Source organism: Hyaena hyaena, unplaced genomic scaffold (genome assembly GCF_003009895.1).
Source record: "Hyaena hyaena isolate Hyena2069 unplaced genomic scaffold, ASM300989v1 scaffold_35, whole genome shotgun sequence".
Classification (NCBI taxonomy): domain Eukaryota; kingdom Metazoa; phylum Chordata; class Mammalia; order Carnivora; family Hyaenidae; genus Hyaena; species Hyaena hyaena.
The window spans coordinates 4,523,875-4,547,346 of record NW_024080667.1 but is presented as its reverse complement, the minus strand read 5'-3'; the positions used below and the strand labels follow the sequence as shown (position 1 = coordinate 4,547,346).

The 23,472-nt window shown below is 45.5% G+C and overlaps 1 protein-coding gene across 4 annotated transcripts in view; it reads left to right on the top strand.

Annotated features, from left to right (window-relative positions):
- Positions 1-23,472, top strand: part of UBR4 (ubiquitin protein ligase E3 component n-recognin 4) — a 134,485-nt gene that overhangs the window by 9,240 nt on the left and 101,773 nt on the right. For all 4 annotated transcript variants that reach the window (XM_039228977.1, XM_039228980.1, XM_039228979.1 and 1 more), the window contains exons 4-18: positions 357-486; positions 598-737; positions 865-967; positions 1,092-1,233; positions 1,393-1,517; positions 5,576-5,700; positions 6,302-6,361; positions 6,447-6,637; positions 11,248-11,347; positions 11,552-11,689; positions 12,755-12,872; positions 14,147-14,334; positions 14,677-14,836; positions 14,957-15,042; positions 21,847-22,016. In XM_039228977.1, the coding sequence (XP_039084908.1) occupies positions 357-486; positions 598-737; positions 865-967; positions 1,092-1,233; positions 1,393-1,517; positions 5,576-5,700; positions 6,302-6,361; positions 6,447-6,637; positions 11,248-11,347; positions 11,552-11,689; positions 12,755-12,872; positions 14,147-14,334; positions 14,677-14,836; positions 14,957-15,042; positions 21,847-22,016 (1,976 nt within the window). The remainder of the gene's footprint in view (positions 1-356; positions 487-597; positions 738-864; positions 968-1,091; positions 1,234-1,392; positions 1,518-5,575; positions 5,701-6,301; positions 6,362-6,446; positions 6,638-11,247; positions 11,348-11,551; positions 11,690-12,754; positions 12,873-14,146; positions 14,335-14,676; positions 14,837-14,956; positions 15,043-21,846; positions 22,017-23,472) is intronic.

The following is a 23,472-nucleotide window of genomic DNA, read 5'->3' as shown; positions in this document are numbered from 1 at the left end:
GCCGCGTGGCTCTGGCCTGGATTGTGGCCACGCAGGGGTGGAGACTCAGTTGCTGTATCTTGGGGATTATCGAGAGAGAGAGAGAGAGATAAGAAATCTGGATTTGAATGTTAAACCTTCCATGCTTTAAAACGTTCGCTAATACTTCAGATTAAAAAATGAAAATCCAACAACACTGAGGATAAGCAACTTTGTAAGCCAGATGTTGTCTGGGGACCCTCTGCTTGTGATCTCTGCTTCAGCAGTTTTCTTCCTTTCTGTTCTTGCTAGGAAGCTCAGTTTGGCCCTGTGCCAGCTAGAAGTCCCAAAAGAGTAGCATCTTCTAAAAGACCTATTCGAATTTGTTGTCTCCTCAGAAACACTTGATTCTCCTCATCAAGGGCCTGTGCACTGGCTGTAGCCGACTGGATAGGACCGAAATTATTACGTTCACAGCAATGATGAAATCAGCCAAACTGCCACAGACAGTGAAGACACTCTCAGATGGTGAGCGCTCATTTGCCAGGCCTGGCTCCCTGGCTGCTTCCCTGGCCAGCTTTTCCCTGCTCTGACTTCTAGTGGCATTCTGCTCATCCTGGTTTTGGTTTTATATTTAAGTGGAAGATCAAAAAGAGCTGGCTTCACCAGTCAGCCCAGAGCTGAGGCAGAAGGAGGTACAGATGAATTTTTTGAACCAGCTGACGTCAGTTTTCAACCCGAGGACTGTAGCATCACCACCCGTAGGTCCGCAGACTCCGGTGAGTTACTTCGGCCAAGTGTCCTCACCCCTTGGGGGTTGTTGAGATGAGAATACCAGAAAAAAGTTAAAAAAAAAAAAAAAAGTAATCTCACGATAGGCCTTTCCTGTGCTTTGTTTCTCTTTAGGCTGAAGGAGAAAATGATGAGCAGCCATCCACAGACCAAGCCTCTGCTATCAAAACCAAGAATGTGTTTATAGCTCAGAACGTGGCTAGTCTTCAAGAGCTCGGTAAGACTCTTAATCATCGTCGTCAGAAAGCTGGTTTCTCTGCTTTCCACAATTCCCTCAGTGGAAAAGAATCCAGCAGCAGACTGAGGCCTGTTTGTAAGGCTGAGCCTTATCATTCTCTCAGGTGGCTCAGAGAAGCTGCTGCGCGTGTGTTTGAACCTGCCGTATTTCCTGCGCTACATCAATCGGTTTCAAGATGCGGTGTTGGCCAATTCTTTCTTCATCATGCCTGCAACGGTAGCAGATGCCACTGCTGTTCGCAACGGGTAAGGCGCTCAGGCTGTGTGCTCTGGGTTCTGATGCTGCTCTCGGAAAGAGAGAACCTGGGTAGCTTTCTGAGGCATGCTGACTTTTCTTCACTGGTTTATAGAAGCAAGGGATTCAAAGAGACACTTTTGTTAACCTCCTCCTCTGTTATGTTCTAGTTTTCATTCACTGGTGATTGATGTAACCATGGCGTTGGATACCCTCTCTCTACCTGTGTTGGAGCCTCTCAATCCTTCTCGTCTGCAAGATGTGACAGTCCTCAGCCTCAGTTGTCTGTATGCAGGTGAGGGGTGACGATTTCTGATCTCATCTTGTCAGTCAAGCTCAAGGACACTTTCTGCAAACCGTGAGATCTTTTTTTTTTTTTTAACTTTTTTTTAATGTTTATTTTTGAGATAGCATGAGCAGGGGAGGGGCAGAGAGAGAGGAAGACACAGAATCCGAAGCGGGCTCCAGGCTCTGAGCTGTCAGCACAGAGCCTGAAGCGGGGCTCGAATCCACGAGCTGTAAGATCATGACCTGGGCCGAAGTCGGATGCTTAACCGACTGAGCCACCCAGGGCCCCCAACCATGAGAGCCTTCTGAGGGCTCTCTCCCCCTTACTTGGGCCCTTTCCCTCTGAGGATCATCTAATGTCTCATCTGGATGAAATGAGTTCTCAGTAGGAGTCTTGTAAATCATCCTGTTTTTCCACTGCTGGTGGTATTCTTATGTGCATATTTGATTTTATCATACGTGCAGATAGTAAATGTCTATGTAAGGAAAATGCTACGTGTTGTTGGGATATTGAGATAAGCAGTATGTAATCCTTGCCCTCAAGGAGCCTACACTGAGAACAGTTAGGACCACGTGGTATGATATGAAACAGGAGATGACAACAGCAGTAAGAGAAGTGCAGCCTAGCTGGGTGTGCAGAGAGGGGAGAGAGGGAATCTTGCTGTGGGAGCAGGTGTGAGGAAGCCTTCGTGGAACAGGTGGTATCTGTTTATGTTGATTATTCTTCATGCTCTCACAAAATCCCCTCTTCCTGTTGATCACGCTGCCTTGGAAGTGGGGCCTGACAGGTGGTGTTTACTCGCTTTTAAGTTGCGACAGTGACTTTTTAACCTACTTCACTGATCCTTGATTTCAAATACCATAGTCCTGGTATGTCTTAGAAGGCATAACAATTTCCTTTGTTTACTTGGCTCTCATTTCTAAGTGAGGATTTGAACGTTCTTAGAAACTTGACCTTGGGAGCACCAAGAAATTGTGGATGTTGATCATCTCCCTACGTTCTTCCAACAGCTTTATTTTGAACATCTGGATGCAGATAGGAATTGGGTAAAGCAGTAGTGGTGAAGGAGTTCTGTTGATGTACCTGGAGGGCAGGTCGAATCTCAGCGGGGCTAGCCCTAGGCAGAGGTGGAAGCAGGACGCAGAGTGTCCTAGAGTTTGGGGCATGTACTGTTATCAGTGTGTGTGGAGGCGAGGGGCAGGGGGAGAGCATGTGTGCTTAGTGGGTACCGTACAGCAGGAAAGAAAGGACACCATCAAAGAGGTCTTAGAAACACAGTCTACGGGGTGTGTGGGTGGCTTAGTCGTTTGAGCATCCGACTCTTGATTTCAGCTCAGGTCATGATGCTAGGGTTGTGGGATGGAGTCCTGTGTCTGCATGGAGCCTACTTGATTCTCTTTCCCTCTCCCTCCCTCCCTTTCCCTCTTTCCCTCCCTCCCTCTCTTCCCCCCTCCCTCTTCCCTGCTCATGCTCTCTGTCTTTAAAATAAGAAAAAAAAAAGGGGCGCCTGGGTGGTTCAGTCAGTTAAGTGTCCAACTTCAGCTCAGGTCATGATCTTGCGGTTCGTGGGTTCAAGCCCTGCATTGCGCTCTGTGCTAACAGCTCAGAGCCTGGAGCCTGTTTCAGATTCTGTGTCTCCCTCTCTGACCCTCCCCTGCTCATGCTGTCTCTCTCTCAGAAATAAATAAAACGTTAAAAAAATTTTTAAATAAAAAAAGAAACGCAGTCTAAGTCATTTGGGCCGTGTCCTATAGATAGGAGAAATCAGTGAAGATTCTTAGCTATATTGTAGGAAGAACATTCTAGTTAGCAGTATGCAGGACGTTTTGGCATGGGGAGATCTGGAGTCCAGAAGCTCTGTTAGGAGGATTTTTTAATAGGCATTCAGACGAGACACATTAAGAGCCTGAGCTAGGGCAACAGCAGTAGGAATAGAAAGCTCAACATACCTGTGAAGATGATTTCTCCCGCAGCCTGATTCCAGTGCTTATAGCCTTGTCCTCTGCCTTTGATTTTTGTAGTTTTTTAAGTTGGGGTTTATTTCAATTTTTAGGGAATTTCTTGAATATCATCTGGCTGTCATTATACTTAGTAATGGTTGAAGAGTCCTTAAAAATTTTTAGTCGGATTAAAGATTCCAGAGTTGGCTTATTGTTGAAATTTGACGGCCTGGGATTTGACTTGAAGACAAGGACGTGGCTCGATGTCTTTGGGGAACACCAAGTGTGGAATGTTTTTCCCTGTAATCTTGAAAAAATGGAAAGACATCTTGTATGTTTTAAACTTTTAAAGTTAATAGATACTTATTTTTATTTTCTCTATTAAAAAAAGTTTTTTTTAATGTTTTATTTATTTCTGAGAGAGAGAGAGAGAGAGAGTGTGAGCAGGGGAGAGTCAGAGAGGGAGGGAGACACAGAATCTGAAACAGGCTCCAGGCTCTGAGCTGGCTGTCAGCACAGAGCCTGACATGGGGCTCGAACCCATGAACCGTGAGATCATGAGCTGAGCCAAAGTTGGACGCTGAACCGACTGAGCCACCCAGGCACTCCTAGATACTTTTTTTTTTTTTCAAATTTTTATTTTTATTTTTATTTTTTTACAAGTAGTTTATTGTCAAATTAGTTTCCACATAACACCCAGTGCTCATCCCCACAAGTGTCCTCCTCCATGCCCACCCCCCCCCCCACACCCATCTGTCCTCAGTTTGTTTCTCAGCATTCAAGAGTCTCTCATGGTTTGCCTCTCTCCCTTTCCCCCACCATTTCCCCCCTTCTTCTCCCCCTTGTTCCTCCTAATCCTCCTATACGTGCAGACATACGACATTTGTCCTTCTCTGCCTGACTTATTTCGCTCAGCATAACACCCTCAAGGTCCATCCATGTTGCTACACATGGCCAGATTTCATTGTTTCTCATTGCCATGTAGTATTCCATCGTATAGATAAACTACATCTTCTTGATCCATTCATCTGTTGATGGACACTTAGGCTCTTTCCATGTTTTAGCTATTGTGGAGAGTGCTGCTGTGAACATTGGGGTACATGTGCCCCTGTGCATCAGCACTCCTGTATCCCTTGGGTAAATTCCTAGCAGTGCTATTGCTGGGTCATAGGGGAGTTCTGTTGTTAGTTTCCTGAGGAACCTCCACACTGTTTTCCAGAGGGGCTGCACCAGTTTACATTCCCACCAGCAGTGTAGGAGGGTGCCCGTTTCTCCACATCCTCGCCAGCACCTAGATACTTATTTTTAAAGCAGTTTTCGGTTTACGGAAAAATTGAGCAGGTTAGACAGAGTTCCCATCTTACCGTCTCTCCCCAGTACAGTTTCCCTCGTCATTAACATACTGCTTTAATACCGTATATTTGTTACAGTCGATGAATGCTCTGTTGATATGTGTTAACGTCCGAAGTCCGTTGTTTCCATTATGGTTTTCTCTGTTAGACGGTTCTGTGGGTTTTGACGAACGCATTACATTATATTCGTCATCGCCCTGACAGAGTGGTTTCACTGCCTTGTAGTCCGTTGTGCTCCACCCAGGAGTCCCTCTCTCCTACCCCCAGTCCCTAGAAGCCACTGATCTTTTCACTGTCTCCATGGTTTTAGCTTTTCCAGAATGCCCTAAAGTTAGAAGCAGTTACATAGTGTGTCACCTTTTCAGACCGGCTGCTTCTGCTGGGAGCGTGCGTTTAAGTTTCCTCCATGGTTTTTTGTGACTTGATAGCTCATTTTTGTTACTTCCAAATAATATTTCTTGTACGGGTGTGCCATAGTCTGTGGTACGTCCCCCTGTTGAAGGCCCTCGTGATTGCTTCCGATTTGTTGGCAACTGTGAATAAAGCTGCAGTGAGTACTTGTGTCCAGGTTTTTACGTGGATAGGAGTTTTCAGCTCACTCAGGAGTGTATTGCCGGATTGCATGGTATCACTGTTCAGTCTTGCCCTTGTGGACTTTACTGTCTGTGATCAGATCACGCAGTTGCCTGTGGGTGGGTTGTTTAATGGTTCTGTCCTGGTGGGCTCCTGGGACTGCCGTGATTGGAATCCGTGGATCTTTTTTTCTCTCCAGGTGTGAGTGTAGCAACTTGCATGGCCATCCTGCATGTGGGTAGCGCCCAGCAGGTGCGGACGGGGTCCACGAGCTCCAAAGAAGACGACTACGAGAGCGACGCGGCTACGATCGTCCAGAAATGTGTAAGCCACGCCCTCTGGACCCAGGCGCCGCCATTGTTCCATGAGGAGACAGGGCCTGGCCCCCTCTCTTCCCGGGTAGAGGAAAGGACATGGAGTGCTCTCCAACCCTTCCTGTCGGGTGACAGGTCTGAGTGGTAGGCGTTCAGCGTGTTTATTTGCCAGCTTGGTTGGCTCTGCAGAAAACACTGTGTCTCCGTGGTGGCAGTGGACCCTGAGAGCGAGGAGGCGTTTAGTCAGCACGTGTAGGTGAGGGTGTGCTGTGTGTCAGTGCACTTTGAGTGGAGACACACAGCACATGAGACAGTCGCAGAGAGTGTTAAGCATGTAGGACGGGTCAGCGTGGTGAGCCGTGATCTGCCGTGGGCCTGGGTGTTGCTTTAGATTGGGTGGGGGGGGACACCTGCGGAGGTGACACGGGGGCTGGATGTAGAGAGTAGTCAGCACCACGCACAGGTCAAGGGAAGTGTGATGGGATTGGATCATTAGAAAGTGCCTTGAGGATATTTAATTCTGCAAGCAAATTCAGTTTGGGTGGGATTAACATTGGTAATGAGATAGGTCAGCTTGCTCAGCCTTTTTGTGTATGTTTGATGTTGGGCAGCTTGAAATCTATGACATGATTGGACAAGCGATCAGCAACTCCCGCCGGGCCGGTGGAGAGGTAAGACATGTGTCTCTGCTGCATTCCCCCCCCACAGCCCGTAGGATCTCCCTGTTCATACTTTGCTTTTGTGCCTTTTCAACAGCACTATCAGAACTTCCAGCTGCTGGGTGCCTGGTGTTTGTTGAACAGTCTTTTCCTCATATTGAACCTCAGCCCTACTGCCTTGGCTGATAAAGGGAAAGAGAAAGACCCGCTGGCTGCACTCCGAGTCAGAGACATCCTTGCTCGCACAAAAGAGGGAGTGGGCTCTCCTAAACTGGGGCCTGGAAAAGGGTATGTGCCTACTCGTCGCTCCGCCTGTCTTATTTTGTTTCCGTGCCATTTTATCCTGATGGGGAGCTGGTGGAACTCCTCTCGTCTGCACATCAGTAGAAACGTTTGTCCCCGTCCTGGGTTGAAATTAATGACTAAGGTGATGAGCATCATCTACTGTCTTTACATCACAGCTGTGTCATTTTGGATAAATCGCTCATTCTTTCTGCTCCCATTTCTTTAATTTGTAAGAGGGAAAAATATGTAAGGGATTTCAGGGTTTTTCTTTATTTTTTAATGTTTGTTTATCTTGAGAGAGAGAGCGCATGTGCAAGCTGGGGAGGGGCAGAGAGAGGGGGAGAGAGAGAGAATCCCAAGCAGGCTCCATGCTGTTGGTGTGGAGCCTGTCGCCCGGCTCGAACTCACAAACGTGATAAGATCATGACCTGAAGCAAAATCAAGAATTGGATGCTCCGCTGACTGAGCCACCCAAGGTGCTCCTATTTCAGTATTTTTATGAGGGTCACATCAGAAAGTAACGCTTCTGGTTTGTAAAATGGGCCTGTTTAGCTTGCAGTTGATGACTCACTGCCTTAACCTCTAAAGAAGATTCTGTCAGGTCCCCCTGCCTTGCTTCCTAAAGTGTTTGCATCTGCTTGGACGAAGTCTGGACAGTAAGCCCTGCTTTGCTAGGGCACGAGTTAGACATATGACTTCTGTGTGGTTCGAGGTTTTCTTTTCGGAGCCTGGGCGTCTCTGGGTTTTGTTTGTGCATTTGGTCCCTGCCACAGTGCTGGGCACTGAGGATGTGGCGCTCTTCAGAGCAGTGGCCTTGCTTTGATGGGGGTTCTCTTTTAACTCTAGCGACAGTGAAGAAATACATTAATACGTTCATGAGAACTTGTCACAGGTGTTCTGTAAGGAAAAATAAGCCAGAGCAAGGAGCTAATGAGTGGCAGGCCAGTGTTTTAGTTAGCGTGGTGAGAACTGAGTTCTGAAGACAAGATAGAGAGAACATATGTGAGCTGCAGAGTGAGCCATGCAGGTTTTGGGGGTAGAATTGTTCAGGTTTGGAGATGGAGGTTTGATCGGCATTTTTAAAGATTAGCAAGGTCTGTGTGGGCTGGAGCGGAGTGGAAGGAGAGCGGTAGAAAATTAGGTCAGAGAGGGAACCCAGGGCCAGATCTCCTCGGGCCAAGTGTAATCTGTAAGTGGTGGAGGGCTTTCCCCAGGAAAGTGATCCGATCTGATTTGTTAGTTATTGGTGACGTGAGAAGCCGGCTTTTATGAGGAGAATAGACTGTGGGGTGTAAGGCAGGAAGCAGGGAGGGCGGAAAGCCGATGCGTTACTGCAGACGGCAGAGCGGTGGGAAGGGGTCAAAGGAGTATGTATTTCGAAGGTACGGCGGACAGGATTTGCTGATGGCTTGGATATTGAGTGTGAAAAATAATGACCTCAACCTTTTTTGGCGTGAGACACAAAATTGGATAATTTACAGAGGATTGTATAATTTACAGAGACTGAGAATACCAGTTTAGGAGTAGCTGGGGTGGCAGGAAGGCCAAGTTATACAGATTGTCATCTTCACCATGCCGAGTTTGAGAGGACTGTCACACGTCTGTGTGAGATGTCGAGGAGGCAGTTGGCATGGGCATCTGGACTTCAAGGAGGGAGTCAAGTTCTGGACCTCATTCAGCAAATTATTCACTGAGTTATCTTCTCTGTCCCAGGCTGTGTGTCCGTTCTGGAATGCTGGGATGTGCAAAAACAAAGGACACGTTTCCAAGAAACATCCAACAGAAGTCAAATTGTATCTAGAGAGTATTATGATAAGGGCATGTGGCCTGGTCAGAGAAATCAAGGCAGGCTTCCTTGAGGTGTGAAATGAACCAGAATCTCAAATAGACGTTGGGATGGTAGGCAGTAGATACTAGGCAGAGAAGCGCATTAGAGAGAAGTTTGTAATTTTGTGTCTGTACTGTTAGCACTGTAGAGGGAAGTGGGAAGATGCCAAAAGGTCTACCCATGGAAGTAGCAGTTACGGGGCACCTGGGTGGCTCCGTTTTCTTGGTTTTGGCTCAGGTCATGATCTCCTGCTTTGTGAGTTTGAGCCTCGTGTCAGGCTCTCTGCTGATAGCTCAGAGCCTGTTGGAATCCTCTCTTTCTCCCTTCTCTATGCTCCTCCCTTGCGCATGCACACGCTCTCTCTCTCTCTGAAAATAAATAAAACGTAAAAAAAGTAGCAGTTGGGTTTAAAACATGGCTATTGTTTCTTGAGATTTAAGAAGAAAACCTGTAACCTGTGTTAAGTTACAAACCATAAGAAAAAGGAAGAATCATCCCAAATTCTACCACACAAATTGGTAAATGTTCGTCTAGATGTTTTTCTTTTTTTTTTTTTTTAATATTTTATTTATTTGTGTGTGTGTGTGTGAGAGAGAGAGAGAGAGAGAGAGACAGTGTGAGCAAGGGAGGGTCAGAGAGAGGGAGATACAGAATCTGAAGCAGGTACCAGGCTCTGAGCTGGCTGTCAGCACAGAGCCTGATGTGGGGCTCGAACCCATGAACTGTGAGATCATGACCTGAGCTGAAGTCGGACGCTTAACCGACTGAGCCACTCAGGCGCCCCCGTCCAGATGTTTTCCTGTGTGCGCATATAAAATATAGATGATTACAGAAACAGGACCGCCATTAGAAAATACTGTAGGCAGCGTTTCAGTGCCGATGTTAGGGATTCACTGTATCTGATGGCCGACGGCATTCCAGTACGTAAATATGCCTTAGCTAACTATGATTACCTTATTGAAATACTTACTTAGGGTGGATTAAATTTCTTGTTTTGATAAACTGTGTTTTGATAAATCTTCTAAAACATAAGTCTTTGTGAAGTTGCTTAAGAATCCCCTTGGGGTAATTCCTAGAAATAGGATTGTTAGGACAAAGGGCAGACAGACCTGACTGCATTTTCACCAGCTGTGTGTGTACACCCGCCCGTTTCCCCAGGTCCTCTTTGACAGTGGGCGTCATTAGTTTTCATGTTTTCTAACGTTAAAGGAAAGTGTATTTATTGTTGAGAGAGAGAGAGCGTGAGCGCACAAGTGGGAAGGGGTAGAGGGAGAGGGAGACACAGAATCTGAAGCAGGCTCCAGGCTCTGAGCTGTCAGCACAGAGCCTGATGTGGATGTTGAACTCATGAACTGTGAGGTGTGACCTGAGCCGAAGTTGGATGGTCAACCAAATGAGCCACCTGGGTGCCCCAGCGTTAAAGGAGAAAGGTGGTATTACGTTGCTCTTCTTCCTATTTCTTTATTTGTGCCATACTTGCTGCCTGTGTCCTCTGCCCCAGTTTTCTCTTCGGTGTTTGTCCTTTATTCTTACTGATTTATATGAGCTCTTTGAATATTAGATACACTGATTGTCATGTCATTTTAAAAAAATTTTTTAATGTTTATTCATTTTTGAGAGACAGAGACAGCGTGAATGGGGGAGGGGCAGAGAGAGAGGGAGACACAGAATCCGAAGCAGGCTCCAGGCTCTGAGCTGTCAGCACAGAGGTCAAGGCAGGGCTCGAGCTCACAAACCACAAGATCATGACGGGAGCTGAAGTCAGACACCCAGCTGACTGAGCCACCCAGGTGCCCCACCCCCTTTTTTTAAAGTCATGTGGCCATTGGGACAGAAAGAAAAAGTTTTACTCATGTTGACTGTGTAAAACTTCGTTTTTATTCTTGTCGGCTTGCTTAGATATTTTATAGAAGTTGGCAAATTTTAACCTTTTTCTTCTCAAAAGAATGATTTAAAATGTTTGATCAACTTTTGAATGTTAGGATCTTGACATCCATTACCCCGTCGATTCAAACTGATAGTTTATTTATTTGTTTTAATTTTAATTAATTTATTTTTTATGTTTATTCAGTTTTTTTGTTTGTTTTTGTTTTTTTTAATTTTTTTTTATATGTTTTTTATTTATTTCTAGGAGAGAGAGAGAAAGCGTGAGCAGGGGAGGGCCAGAGAGAGAGAGAGGGAGTCACAGACTCTGAAACAGGCTCCAGTCTCTGAGCTGGCAGTCAGCACAGAGCCCGATGCGGGGCTCGAACCCACGAACCGCGAGATCATGACCTAAGCGAAAGTCGGACGCTTAACCGACTAAGCCACCCAGGCGCCCCTGTTTTTGTTTTTTGAGAGAGAGCACAAGTGGCAGGGAGCAGGGAGAGAGGGAGACACAGAATCCGAAGCAGGCTCCAGGCTCTGAGCTGTAAGCACAGAGCCCGATGCAGGGCTCGAACTCATGAACCGTGAGGTCATGACCTGAGCTGAAGTTGGACACTCTACCTACTGAGCCACCAAGGCGTCCTGCAAACTGATAGTTTAAATTCCAAAATGCCATGTATTTTGAAGTCTTTCTTTTACTCCTGGAGTTCTGAACCTGAAGCTTGTGGATCCTCAGGCGGGCCGTGGGTGGGCCTCAGGGAGACTGAGCTTCTGAAATGATACACAGATATTGTGTGTGAGTTTTCTTTCCTCTGGGGAAAGGGTCATGGATTCTGAAAGGGGTCTAGGACCCCCTGAATGGCAGGATCCTCTGTTTTTGAGGTTGTGAGTTTGTTGTGTTTTCCATTTCTTTGTGTAGGCACCAGGGATTTGGCGTGCTCTCAGTAATCCTGGCAAACCATGCTGTCACACTGTTAACCTCTCTCTTTCAAGACCTGCAAGTGGAAGCGCTGCACAAGGTGAGGGACATGCATGGGAGGTCAGCACAGCAACCGAGGAACCGCGCGCGGGGTGTTAGTGCGGGGACAGAGGGACCCTACACGTCGGGGGTCATCATGGCGACCGCTGCCTTCGCTCCTGGGAAGGCTGCCTGGAGCCGTCTGATCACAGCATTCCTTGCTGCGCTGTTGGAACCGTAATTCTTTTGCTGTGCTTCTCTTCAGGGTTGGGAGACAGATGGTCCCCCTGCCGTCCTCAGCATTATGGCCCAGAGCACCTCCATCCAGAGGATTCAGCGGCTGATCGACTCTGTCCCACTGACGAACCTACTGTTGACATTACTGTCAACTTCCTACAGAAAGGTGGGTGGCGTTACGCCATGGATAATTCAGAAGATCTTATGTAACCCTTTCAAAAGGAAAAAGGCCGTACGCCGTGACCTTTAGAAACTCAAAATTTATGGTAATGTTTTGAAGATGAGAGGAAATCTTCAGTGATTCCACACCTGAGTCCGTAATTGATTCTCAGCTTTGTGATACATGTGGCTACTTGGTTCTTTGTGACAGTTGTCATGTTTTTTTAGTTTTTTAAAAAATGTTTGTTTAGGGGCGCCTGGGTGGCTTAGTCGGTTAAGCGTCCGACTTTCGCTTAGGTCATGATCTCGCGGTTCGTGGGTTCGGGCCCCGCGTCGGGCTCTGTGCTGACTGCCAGCTCAGAGCCTGGAGCCTGTTTCAGTCTGTGACTCCCTCTCTCTCTGACCCTCCCCTGCTCACACTGTCTCTCTCTCTCCTAGAAATAAATAAAACATTTAAAAAAAAAAAAAAAATGTTTGTTTATTTTGAAAAAGAGAGGGAGGGAGAGAGCACGCGCAAGCAGGGGCAAAAGAGAGAGAGAGGGAGGGAGAGAGAGAGCACGTGCAAGCAGGGGAGGGGCAGAGAGAGGGGAAGAGAGAATCCTAAGCAGGCTCCATGCTGTCAGTGCAGGGTCTGATGTGGGGCTCGATCTGAAACGTGAGGTCGTGACCTGATCGAAACCAAGAGTCAGAAGCTTAACACACTGAGCCACCCAGGCACCCCAGGAGAGCTTGGATTTATTTTTTTAACCAATGTTTTAAAAAATGTTTTATTTATTTCTGAGAGAGAGAGTGTGAGCAGGGGAGGGTCAGAGAAAGAGAGTGACACAGAATCCGAAGCAGGCTCTGAGCTGGCAGTCAGCAGAGCCCGACGTGGGGCTCAACCCATAAACTGTGAGATCATGACCTTAGCCGACGTCGGACGCTTAACCAACTTAGCCACCCAGGTCCCCCGAGCTTCTTGGATTTAGAAGGAAGAAAAAGACATGGAGAAGATGTCTTACATGGTGAATGAGGTGAAGTAGGGCGGCTCTACTTTTGTGAGCATCAGTTACAAAGCCTGCTGTTTCCCTAGGCCTGCGTCCTGCAGCGTCAGAGGAAGGGCTCCATGAGCAGCGATGCCAGTGCGTCTACTGACTCCAACACCTACTACGAGGATGATTTCAGCAGCACAGAGGAGGACAGCAGCCAAGGTAGAGGCCTCCTTTCCATCTCCCAGGAGATAAGTGCAACAGGAAGCTTCCGCCTTGCTTCCCTTAGTTTCCCATTTGCCACTTTTCACCTGCCTAGTGTGGATCCCGATTGTGCCCTCAAAGGAGACCTGTTATTCAAGATTAAGTTGAGCTGTTGAGAAATGAAATGTAGAAATTACTCTCAGCGAAGCCCAGATTGCTTTTCATCCTTTCCCCTCCAGGATCAAAATACGTGTCAGTTCACGTTTCTTTTTGCGTTAACCCATTTGTGTGTAAGGTGTTTGGTTTGGCTGTTGTCATAGATGTGTGGTGCGGGGAGGCACAGGGAGAGAAACCTCAGATTCTGTTGGAGTGAACAACAGGGCAGAATGAACATTCCCTTCTGCTTTAGTTTGGAGAGAGATGGAATAAGGTAAATCTCTCAGGTTCATTATAATCAAGTTTGTGGGAGCAGTGTGTAGTATTGTGAAGTTTTAATTATCTATCTGTGAGAGAGAGTGTGTGCTCTCTTGTCTATGAGAGAGAGAGAGAGAGAGAGTGTGTGTGTGTGTATATATGCATATGCATGTGCGCACAAGCACAAGGAGGGTCAGGTGGAGAGGAAGAGAGAATCTTAAGCAGTCTCCACACCCACCGTGAGATCATGACATGAGTGGAAATAAAGAGTTGGATGGTTAAGTGACTGGGCCACCCAGGCACCTCATGGTGCAGGTCTTAATTTGGGCTTCATAACTCATGGACAAGTAAAAATTTGTTTTTCAAAATGTTTGGCTTGTCAGTAAAGTGAGGTTTTTTCTGTCTTCTTTGGACTCCTTTATTTTTATTTATTTTATTTTTAAAAGTTAAAAAAAAAAAATTTATTTCTGAGGGAGATAGGCAGCATGAGCAGGGGAGGGTCAGAGAGAGGGAGATACAGTGTTCGAAGCAGGCTCCAGGCTCTGAGCTATCAGCACAGAGCCCGATGCGGGGCTCAAACCCACGAACCGTGAGATCATGACCTGAGCTGAAGTCGGACGCTTAATCCACTGAGCCACCCAGGTGCCCCATTCATTGGGCTCTTTTAAAAAAGGAATAGTTTTATTGAGGTATAATTAACATGTGATAAGATACTTCTGTTTTACTTACACACTTAGAGGAGTATCGACGAATTTATAGCCCGTGTAACTGCCACCAAATCAAGATACCCGGTTGTTCCTCTTGACGTAGACATTTTTACAAAGCAGATGTACTAAAAATTTTTTAAATGTGTTTTTATTCTCTCTTTATCCATTCAGATGATGACAGTGAGCCTATTTTGGGGCAATGGTTTGAGGAGACCATCTCCCCCAGTAAAGAGAAAGTGGCACCTCCTCCTCCTCCCCCGCCCCCTCCACTGGAGAGCTCACCTCGAGTTAAAAGCCCCAGTAAACAGGCCCCTGGTGAGAAGGGCAACATTTTGGCTAGTCGCAAAGATCCTGAGTTGGTAAGAGTGGATCTCTGAGGTTTAGGGGAGGGAGAAATGGGAAGAAGGGTGTGAAAAGCAGATCATTGGAACTAAAACATTTTGTAGGTTGGTTAACTGTAATGTTTAAAAGATATTTTTACATAGGGGCTTAAGTGTACTGATTGTGTTTGATCTTATATTCTTGGTGGTGTTTCTCTGTTTGAACGTTAGTAACAGTAGCCTTTGTAGTTAGACGTGAATTTGAATCCCTTCACACTGTTCCATCAGATCTGTGGGCGTATTTTATTTCTATTTGTATTCGGGATTTCGAGGCACTCCAGGCTTATGAACCTGACATGCCCTTCTTTGTGCTCTCTTTAGTTCTTAGGTCTGGCTTCCAACATTTTGAACTTCATTACCTCTTCCATGCTGAACTCGCGGAACAATTTTATCCGAAACTACCTGAGCGTGTCTCTTTCAGAACACCACATGGCCACCCTGGCCAGTATCATTAAGGAGGTGGACAAGGATGGACTCAAGGGTCAGTAGACAGGATTGGGGCCTGGTGGGTTTTTTACCCTAGTGGGGTTTGGGTGCTGGCGGGGCGCTGTAATGCATCAAGTAGCTGCTTGAATAATTGGTGTTCTTATTTGTCTTCAAGGTTCATCAGATGAAGAGTTTGCTGCTGCTCTCTATCACTTCAACCATTCTCTGGTAACTTCTGACCTTCAGTCGCCCAACCTGCAGGTTTGTGTGCACCGTGACCTTTGGCCAAGCACTGTCTGTGTCAGCTCCCAGTAGGTTGTAGCATTCTGATTGCGAAGGAATAGTTTATCGTGGAAACCCCCCTCACTGGAGAGAGTATTGAGAGATTATCCTAGTATGTCCTACTGCCCTGATTAGGATCATTTCAAGGAAGAGAAAATGTCGTCTTTATCCCCATGTCATTCAGTAAGCTTATAGAAAAGGAAAAATGTTGTAAACAGGTCCTGATGGGTGTCCTAGTAGGCAAGTGGACAAAGTAGATGAGAGAACGGTTTATAAAAAAGGGAAATATACATGGCCACCAAACATAGGAAATGCTTAACTTCATTAGTAATCTAAGAAATACATGTTTCTTTTTTTTGTTTGTTTTTGTTTTGTTTTGTATTTATTTTTATTTTTTTAACGTTTAAGAAATACATGTTGAAATGTGTGTTTTAAAAGAATCATTCAGGTGCCTGGGTGACTCATTTAGTTAAACGTCTCACTCTTGATCTTGGCTCAGGTCATGATCTCACAGTTTGAGTTCGAGCCCCTCATCAGGAGCTTGGGATTTTCTCTTCCTCTCTGCCCCTTCCCTGATTGCACTTTCTTCGTGCTCTCTCTCAAAAATAAATAAATAAACTTAAAAAAATAAGAATTCAAATTACAGGAGGTAGATGCTCTCAGATAGACTCCTATTTGCAAACTCACCACCAAAATAAAGCCCACGCTCTTGATTGAAGATTTCAAAATTTTAAGAGTTTTCTCTCCCTGCTGGCAGGTGACGTTCTGAACCCTGCATCTCAAATTCCTCCTTTTGTTAGTCTTCTCCCCCTACTGCCGCTCTCTCTCCCTCTCTCTTTCTCTATTTAGTTGAAAATTTTTTTAAATGTTTATTTTTGAAGGAGGGGTGATGGGCAGAGAGTGAGGGACACACAGAATCCGAAGCAGGCTCCCGGCTCTGAGCTGTCAGCGCAGAGCCTGACGCTGGGCTCGAATTCCGAACCGTGAAATCATGACCTGAATCGAAGTCAGATGCTTAACTGACTGAGCCACCCAGGCGCCCTTATGTGTATTTATTTTTACGTTTGTAATCCTTAAAATTTAAAACCGTTTGTTTTAAGCGTTATGATAATGACATCATGCTATTATGCAATCTTTATAAGTTTTATTTTTTTACGTAATGTTATTTAGCAGTGTGTTGCCAAGGTTCATTTATATTATTGCTAATTCTCAAGTTCTGGCTTTGAATGCTGTCTGCTGTGCCCTTGGGTCCGGGATTGCACCAGCTTCACTCCTCTCCCCTCTGCTCCCCCTGGTGGACCTTCAGAACATGTCAGGTTTTGTTCCTATTCCAGCTGTTCCTGTGATCTTTCTTGTAGAAGCCTCCTGTGGTGACACAAGGAGTTCTCTTGGGTACAGACTGGAGCAGAACTGGCAGGATGTAGAGTATGTGACTGAGCAGGTGACGGCACACTGCTCCCTAAAGTAGCTACCTCAGTGGGGGGCCTGGCTGGCTCAGTCCGCAGAGCGTGCGACTCTCAATCTCGGGATCGTGAGATTGAGCCCCAAGTTAGGTGTAGAGATTACTTAGAAAAAAGAAAGGAATAAAGAAGCTGCACCAAGTTTTACCGTCACCAGCTATGTGTTGGAGATTTGTGGATTCACAATATTCCCCAGCATTTGACAAAGTCATATTTTGGTAATAACTTTTAAAACATGGTCAGAGTTCGTGGTTCTCAGTCCTTGGTGTACATAAAGATCCCTGGGGAATTTGCTTAAGAATGCAGATTCCTAGTTGAGGCCACCATTCATCCTCCGTAGAATAATTAAATTTGGTAGCTCTCCCAGTAGTTTGCCCTAAGACTCTTTTGAACATTTTTTGTTGTTGTTGTTATACTTAAGGTTATTGCAGTGGATTCTCAGAATCAGGACACAATGGAAGAGATTGCACTTGCCCCAAAGGGACAAAATCTAGGAACCAATTTCACGAGTTTAAACTTGATTCTTAAAATCTCAGGCCATTTGAGAAATTCTTTTTTTTTTTTTTCTCTTAAAGTTTATTTTGAGAGAGAGACACACACAGAGTGTGGGAGGGAGCAGAGAGAGGGAGAAAGAGAATCCCAAGCAGGCTCCACGTGGCCATCACAGAGCCAGTGCGGAGCTCGAGTCCACAAAGTGTGAGATCATGACTTGAGCTGAAACCACAAGTCGGACACATATCCCTACTTGAGAAATTCTTAAAAATTTATTTCCTTGTTGGGGCACCTGGGTGGCTCGGTCTGTTGAGTGTCTGACTTCGGCTCAGGTCGTGGTCTCGTGGTTGTTTTGGATTCAAGCCCTACATCGGGCTCACTCCTGTCAGCACAGAGCCCGCTTTGGAGCCTCTGTCCCCCATCTCTCTGCCCCCTCTTCACTCACGCACATTCTCTAAAATAAACATTTTAAAAAGGGTTTATTTCATTGTTTAAAAAAATAATTATAAAACTTATTTATAAGTACCTATTGGTAGATGGAATAAAGGTTGTTTTTGGTAGAAAAGGGAATATAAATGGAGTGGTGAAGTTGTTGACTTACCTAAGATGAAGAGAAGATGATGCTTCGGTTAGTATAGGGGCCTGCAGCACCTCCTCAGACTGTATAGGGTCAGGAAGTCGTGGGAAAGTTACGAGCTCCTTGCTCAGATCTAAGGTTATTTAGGGAAGTTTCACAGTTCATGGACTTGGCCTTTTCCTGTTGAAACTTGTCCACATAATGGGGGAAGAAATATTTTTCTGTAGAGAATAGGAGTTCTTAAGATTCCTGTAATGATGTTGCTCTCATAGCATTTAAAAAACTAATTCCAGACCTTGTGTGAACATGCAGCTTGTCTGCCTATAATAACTGACTTTATGCAGAACAAATCCTCAAAACTCCCTCATTCCAACTCCAAACATGGGCCTTTAAAGTCTTCCCCCAATTTCATTGCTATGATGGAAGAGAGTAAAGGACGGTTAGTGTAATTTAATGACCTCCTATTGAGTTCCCTTGCCCTGGATATTGTTTCTCCGGGGTCATGTGTAGAGTTCTGTACCTTTACCAAGGTGCCTGACTTCTATCGCAGGACATACCCAGTGTCCTTAAGGCAGGTTAATAGAATGTAGCCCAGTCTGTGAAAGTAAACAGATACAAGTTTCATCACAAAAAATGTCTTCACCTGTCAGGTCAATAAAAAAGCTGGTTCTGAGTTGGTAAGACCAGGAGGCCTGTTCCCTACTTCCAGAAGGAAGTGAAGCCTACTTATTTAAGGTGATGGATGAACACCTTGAGAAGAGGCCTTTCTGTTGAAATGCTGTGTGCTTCGTTGGCATGGCCTCTCTGTTCTTTCTCTCAAATTTGTTTAATAGAGCAGTCTGCTAAGATGATTTGTGTCTTTGGAAATCAAACGAGAAAGCAGGCCTTCTTTGGGTTTCCATTGGTGTCCAGCTCTACTGGCCATTGGGGATGAACTCTTATCTCTAGCCCTGGTTAGGGATGGCACTGAAAGTTCCAGCCCTCTAATCCTGAGGTTGCTTCCTCTGGCAGCCAGACTCAGGCCTGAAGCTGTCAAGGGGCCTCCTAAACACAGGTATTGCTGAAAAGGGCTTATTACGAATAACAAAACACGTTCTTCTCACCCCTGTTGGGAAATGATGAGAGTTTTAGGAGCTCTGTATCAGGAAGGGGACAAAGACCAAATATACATTTCTCCTTATGTCCCTGTATCACAGGGAGTTAGTTTTTAGTGGGTGTAGGGTTTCAGTTCAGAAAGGTAAGTAAGTGCTGGAGATGGATGGTATGATGTTTGCACAGTGTGTATGTATTCAGTGCCACAGAACTGTACGCTTCGAAAATGGTAAATTTTCTGTTATAGTTTTTATCCCCAAAAAAGTAAAATTAATATTACCATAGTGGTCTAAGTTCATTCATTCCCAGAGTATTCATGGAGCACCTACTGTGTGCCAGGTAAAGTAGGCGCTGGAGAAATCCAGGTGATTTGAGTTAGTGTGGGATCATGAGAAGGGGAGATTCCATGTGCATAAAGAGCCCGTGGTGACAGAGATCACGGGGAACTATTTGAATGGGGTAAAAGGACCTGGATAGAGTCTAAGGTGTGGCCTGGGTTTACAACTCAGATGAGACCAGAGGAAGCTGTTGTCTTTCATAGAAAGGGGCCATGGGCACGAAGGGTTAGTTTGGTGGTAGAGGAGCCTTGCTGAGTGCAAGGAGCTCACTGTTCTGGGTTTGAGTCAGCTCAGAGGCCATTTGTATTTGCGGATCACTTATTCATGCACGTTTGCTTTGGGCTACACGAGGCACATTTTGCCATTTTTCTCTGTTTTTAAAAACCAGCAATGTCAGCTTAACAGCGCAGCTGTCTCGCGGTCAGTGTGGTCGGCCAACCTCGAAACTGTTCTGCGGTAGAGCTGGAATGTCAGGCTTTCCTGACACTCCTGACACTTTCCTTACATTTTTATGTATTTAAAAAAAAATGCTTATTTTGGAGAGAGAGTGCGAGTAAGGGAGGGGCAGAGAGTAAAGGGGGCAGAGGATCCAAAGATGGCTCTGCACTGATGCGAGGCTAAGACTAAAGAAAAGAACTTTGAGATCGTGACCTGAGCTTGACCGAGTGAGCCACCCAGGTGCCCTGAGGCTTTCCTTTGATGGAGTAAGCTAAAAGCAGTTAACAGATGTGATTATGTTGCTTCCTGTGTCAGAATGTTGAAGTTAAAGTAAACAGTTACCACTACTACTATTAAAATCATTTTATGGGGCGGCTGGGTGGCTCAGTAGGGTAAGCATCCAACTTAGACTCAGGTCATGATCTTACGGTTCGTGGTTTGAGCCCTGTGTCGGGCTCTGTGCTGACAGCTCAGAGCCTGGAGCCTGCTTCAGATTCTGTGCCTCCCCCTCTCTGCTCCTCCCCGTAAGTGCTCTGTATCTCTCTGTCTCTCAAAAATGAATAAAAACATTAAAAATTTTAAGAATTCACTTTAAATATGATGACATTGTGAGGTGCCAGTGGGATGAAGACTATAGAAAAGTAGTTGGAAATGGGAGTCTGAAATTCAGAACTTAAATGAAGATTGGTAATGTAGCTTTATGATTATCCACTAAGAGGCGGTCACTGGAAGTAATGAGCAACAAGATGGCCCGCGCGGTGAGGGGTGGGGCCGGAGGCCAAGGACAGCTGGCGTTCAGCAAGGGTGGGCACAGGACCCTCAGAGGGCTGGAAGGGGTGCTTCAAGCTAGGCTTTTGTTGGTGGGCTGCAGCTCCGTTTTACTTCTTAGAAACCCTCTTAGGGCTAATCCAGGTTCCAAGGAAGGGTCGTTCATTTTTTATGGCTCTGAGGCCTGAAACAATGGACACAAAACAAAAAAAAGTCCCTTAAAAAATGTCCTACAAACAACATCATAATGTTATATTCTTCCACCAAATTCATGACTTACATTTTTCCATGTTTCTTTCTAGCCCGTCTGTGTAGTTGCATAGTTTTGCAGTTAAAATCAGAATATCGATACATCTCTCTTTTCCTGCTTTTTCAATTTTTACTGTTTCAAATATTATTCCATTAAGTTAAGAAAAGTTTTTTTCATATTTAATTTTGAGACACACACACACACACACACACACACACACACACACACACACTGTGAGTGGGGGAGGGGCAGAGAGGGAGGGAGAGACAGAATCCGAAGCAGGCTCCAGGCTCTGCACTGTCAGCACCGAGCCTAACGTGGGGCTCGAACTCACCATCTGAGAGATCAAGACCTGAACCAAAGCTGGATGCTTAACTGACTGAGCCACCCACACACCCCAAGAATGTAGATTTTAGAGATAAATTCTGGTTTGGGCACTTGTTAGTCTTGTGGCTTAGTGTGTTTTTGAACCACTCCGAACTCCGTTTCCCACATGAGTAAAATGGAGCGCATTCCTACGTACGTCATCGCCCAGAGCATTGCGCGTGACAGTTGGTGTGCAGCGCTTAGCCTGTGATAACTGCTCAGTACATGGGAGCCACTTTTGAGATCTGTGACATTTTGAATAATTATTTCCCAGGAACAGGGTCCTCTGGGATGTTCTATAAGAACATAATTTAATTTGACAGACTTGGAAATTTATCCTATGTCCTGAGGTAACTATGATTTGTGTTTTCTGAAGCCAAGTGAGAGCACTGGCCTTTGGTGTTCTGTTGGCATCCTGCTCAGTTGGTGTGTGTGTTTGAAAAGATAAGTTGCAGCTTAGATAACGGAGCTCAAAGTCAAGCTCCTTTGAAAGACGCGCTACAACTGGAGGCAAAGACACAGCCCTGACTAATTGGAGGTGCCTTGACATCTCACAGGCAGCATTTCTCTGCTAATACCCTTCGTACAAGCGGGTGGGCCTACAAGTGCCTGATGTGTTAGTAACATATGTTACCTGTCGGGTAGAACTGGTTAGGAAAGAAAAACTCTTAAATCAGCTCTTAAAACTGTTCAAGAAGTTTTCTTTTGAAGGGAAGACTTCAAGTTCTACCCGTTTGGAAAATCATCCTGATTCTGCTGTCTCCGTGCATTTCTCCTTTTTCAGGACCCCGTTGTGACTGGGGTTAGATTAGTAATTTTCCCCTGATAGTTTTCCTGTTTATTGAGCAAAATGACCTTTCTACAAACCATGTCTAAATCTGAATTTCTGTGTGCTTTAAAATATTCCTCCAGCATTAAAGAGTAACACTTAGGGCCCATTGGTACCCTTTGGCCTCATTCCTGTCTTTTTCCTGATGGTTTCTTGTGTGTCTTTCCCGGCAGAACACACTGTTGCAGCAGCTGGGAGTAGCTCCTTTCTCTGAGGGCCCCTGGCCCTTGTACATTCACCCTCAAAGCCTATCTGTGCTTTCACGCCTTTTGCTCATCTGGCAACATAAAGCTGGTGCTCAAGGTGATCCGGATGTCCCTGAATGCCTTAAAGTTTGGGACAGGTAAGAGAACTCCAGGCGAAGCCCTGCAGAGAAGGTTATGTACCTTTTTTTTAATTTGACTTCTTTGTATGGTCTGCAGCTCCGAGGCGGTATCTGAGGATAGCGCAAACTGGTGAGGGTAGAGGAGTGTGTTTCTGGTGGCCTTGGGGGAAGAAGTGCTGTTGAAAAAACAGGAGCCCCCAAATTGATTAAATAAAAAACAAACTCTGGTCTGGAAACGAACAAAATCGTCATTTTAGCATATGGGGGCATTTGGTTGCCAATTTGAGACAGAACCTGACTCCTGAATGTAACCAATTTTGTCCTGCCCTGATTTATTGAAAGGCAGGGAACAGGAAAGCCAGCTCTGTCTCTGGTTATTTTGTTTTCAACATGAAACCACTCTGAGTGACTTGCAGTCTTTTTTTGGACAATTAAAGAATTTCTTTACTTGGGGGGAAGCTCAGATTAATCATCAAAATCCTCTTTAGATGGACCTGTATTTGCCATTTTTGTTTACATGGTGGGAGCCTTCAAAGCAGTTTGTTTTCCTAAAAGGCTTTGCTTTTCTCTTCCTCATTCTGTGATCAAATAGCTCTAAAGCTGGATTTGAGAAATCCTAACCCCCCCTCCCCCCCACCGAGTGCCAAAGACCCACTGTATTTTTCCTGGTGGGATCTTGCACACACACAGAAAAAGGCCGGGAGGTGGGGAGGAGGGGTGGGGGGTGGGGGATGAGAGATGAGGGAAACCTTTATTAAAACACAAATCTCGTTCCTAATAGCCAGAGGCAGTGGAGATAGTTGGCTACATTCATTCCTTTTTTGCATAACAGCTCTTCTGAACAAGTTCTCCAAATAGTGTTAATTTCTTTTTTAACTGCTTTTTAGTGCACTGACTTATTTTGGACTGTGACCATATAGTGAGTTTAACCTGCAGCGCTAAGCTCTCAAAATAAGAATTAAGCTATAGAGCCAAATTTCAGGGGATAGTAACTGAACTGTCTCTATCTGTCTGGGTTTATTAATTAAAAAAAAAAGATGAGCCACCGTTTTGGGAGCTTACAGTTCTTTTCATGGTCAGAACTGATGTGTTAACACTATCGCCGTAGTCGATAGGGAATGTCTAGTTGTCGAATCTCGCTTTTTTGTCGCCCCAAGATTGAGTTTTTAAATCTTCTTTTTCCACGTACATTTTTGTCTTCCTTGATTTGTTGTCAACAATGCCTGGGTTTAAAAAGCGTCTCTCTCTGTATGTTTTCACTCCTACATGGATCAGGAGAAACTTTACGGAGGACCATGGGGGAGGGGGAGGAGGAAAATAGTTAAGGAAAGGGAGGGAGAAAAACTGTAAGAGACTGTTAAAAACTGAGAACAGACTGAGGGTTGATGGGAGTGGGGGAGAGGGGAAAAGAGGTGATGGGCATGGAGGGGGGCACTTGTTGGAATGAGCGCTGGGTGTTATGTGGAAACCAACT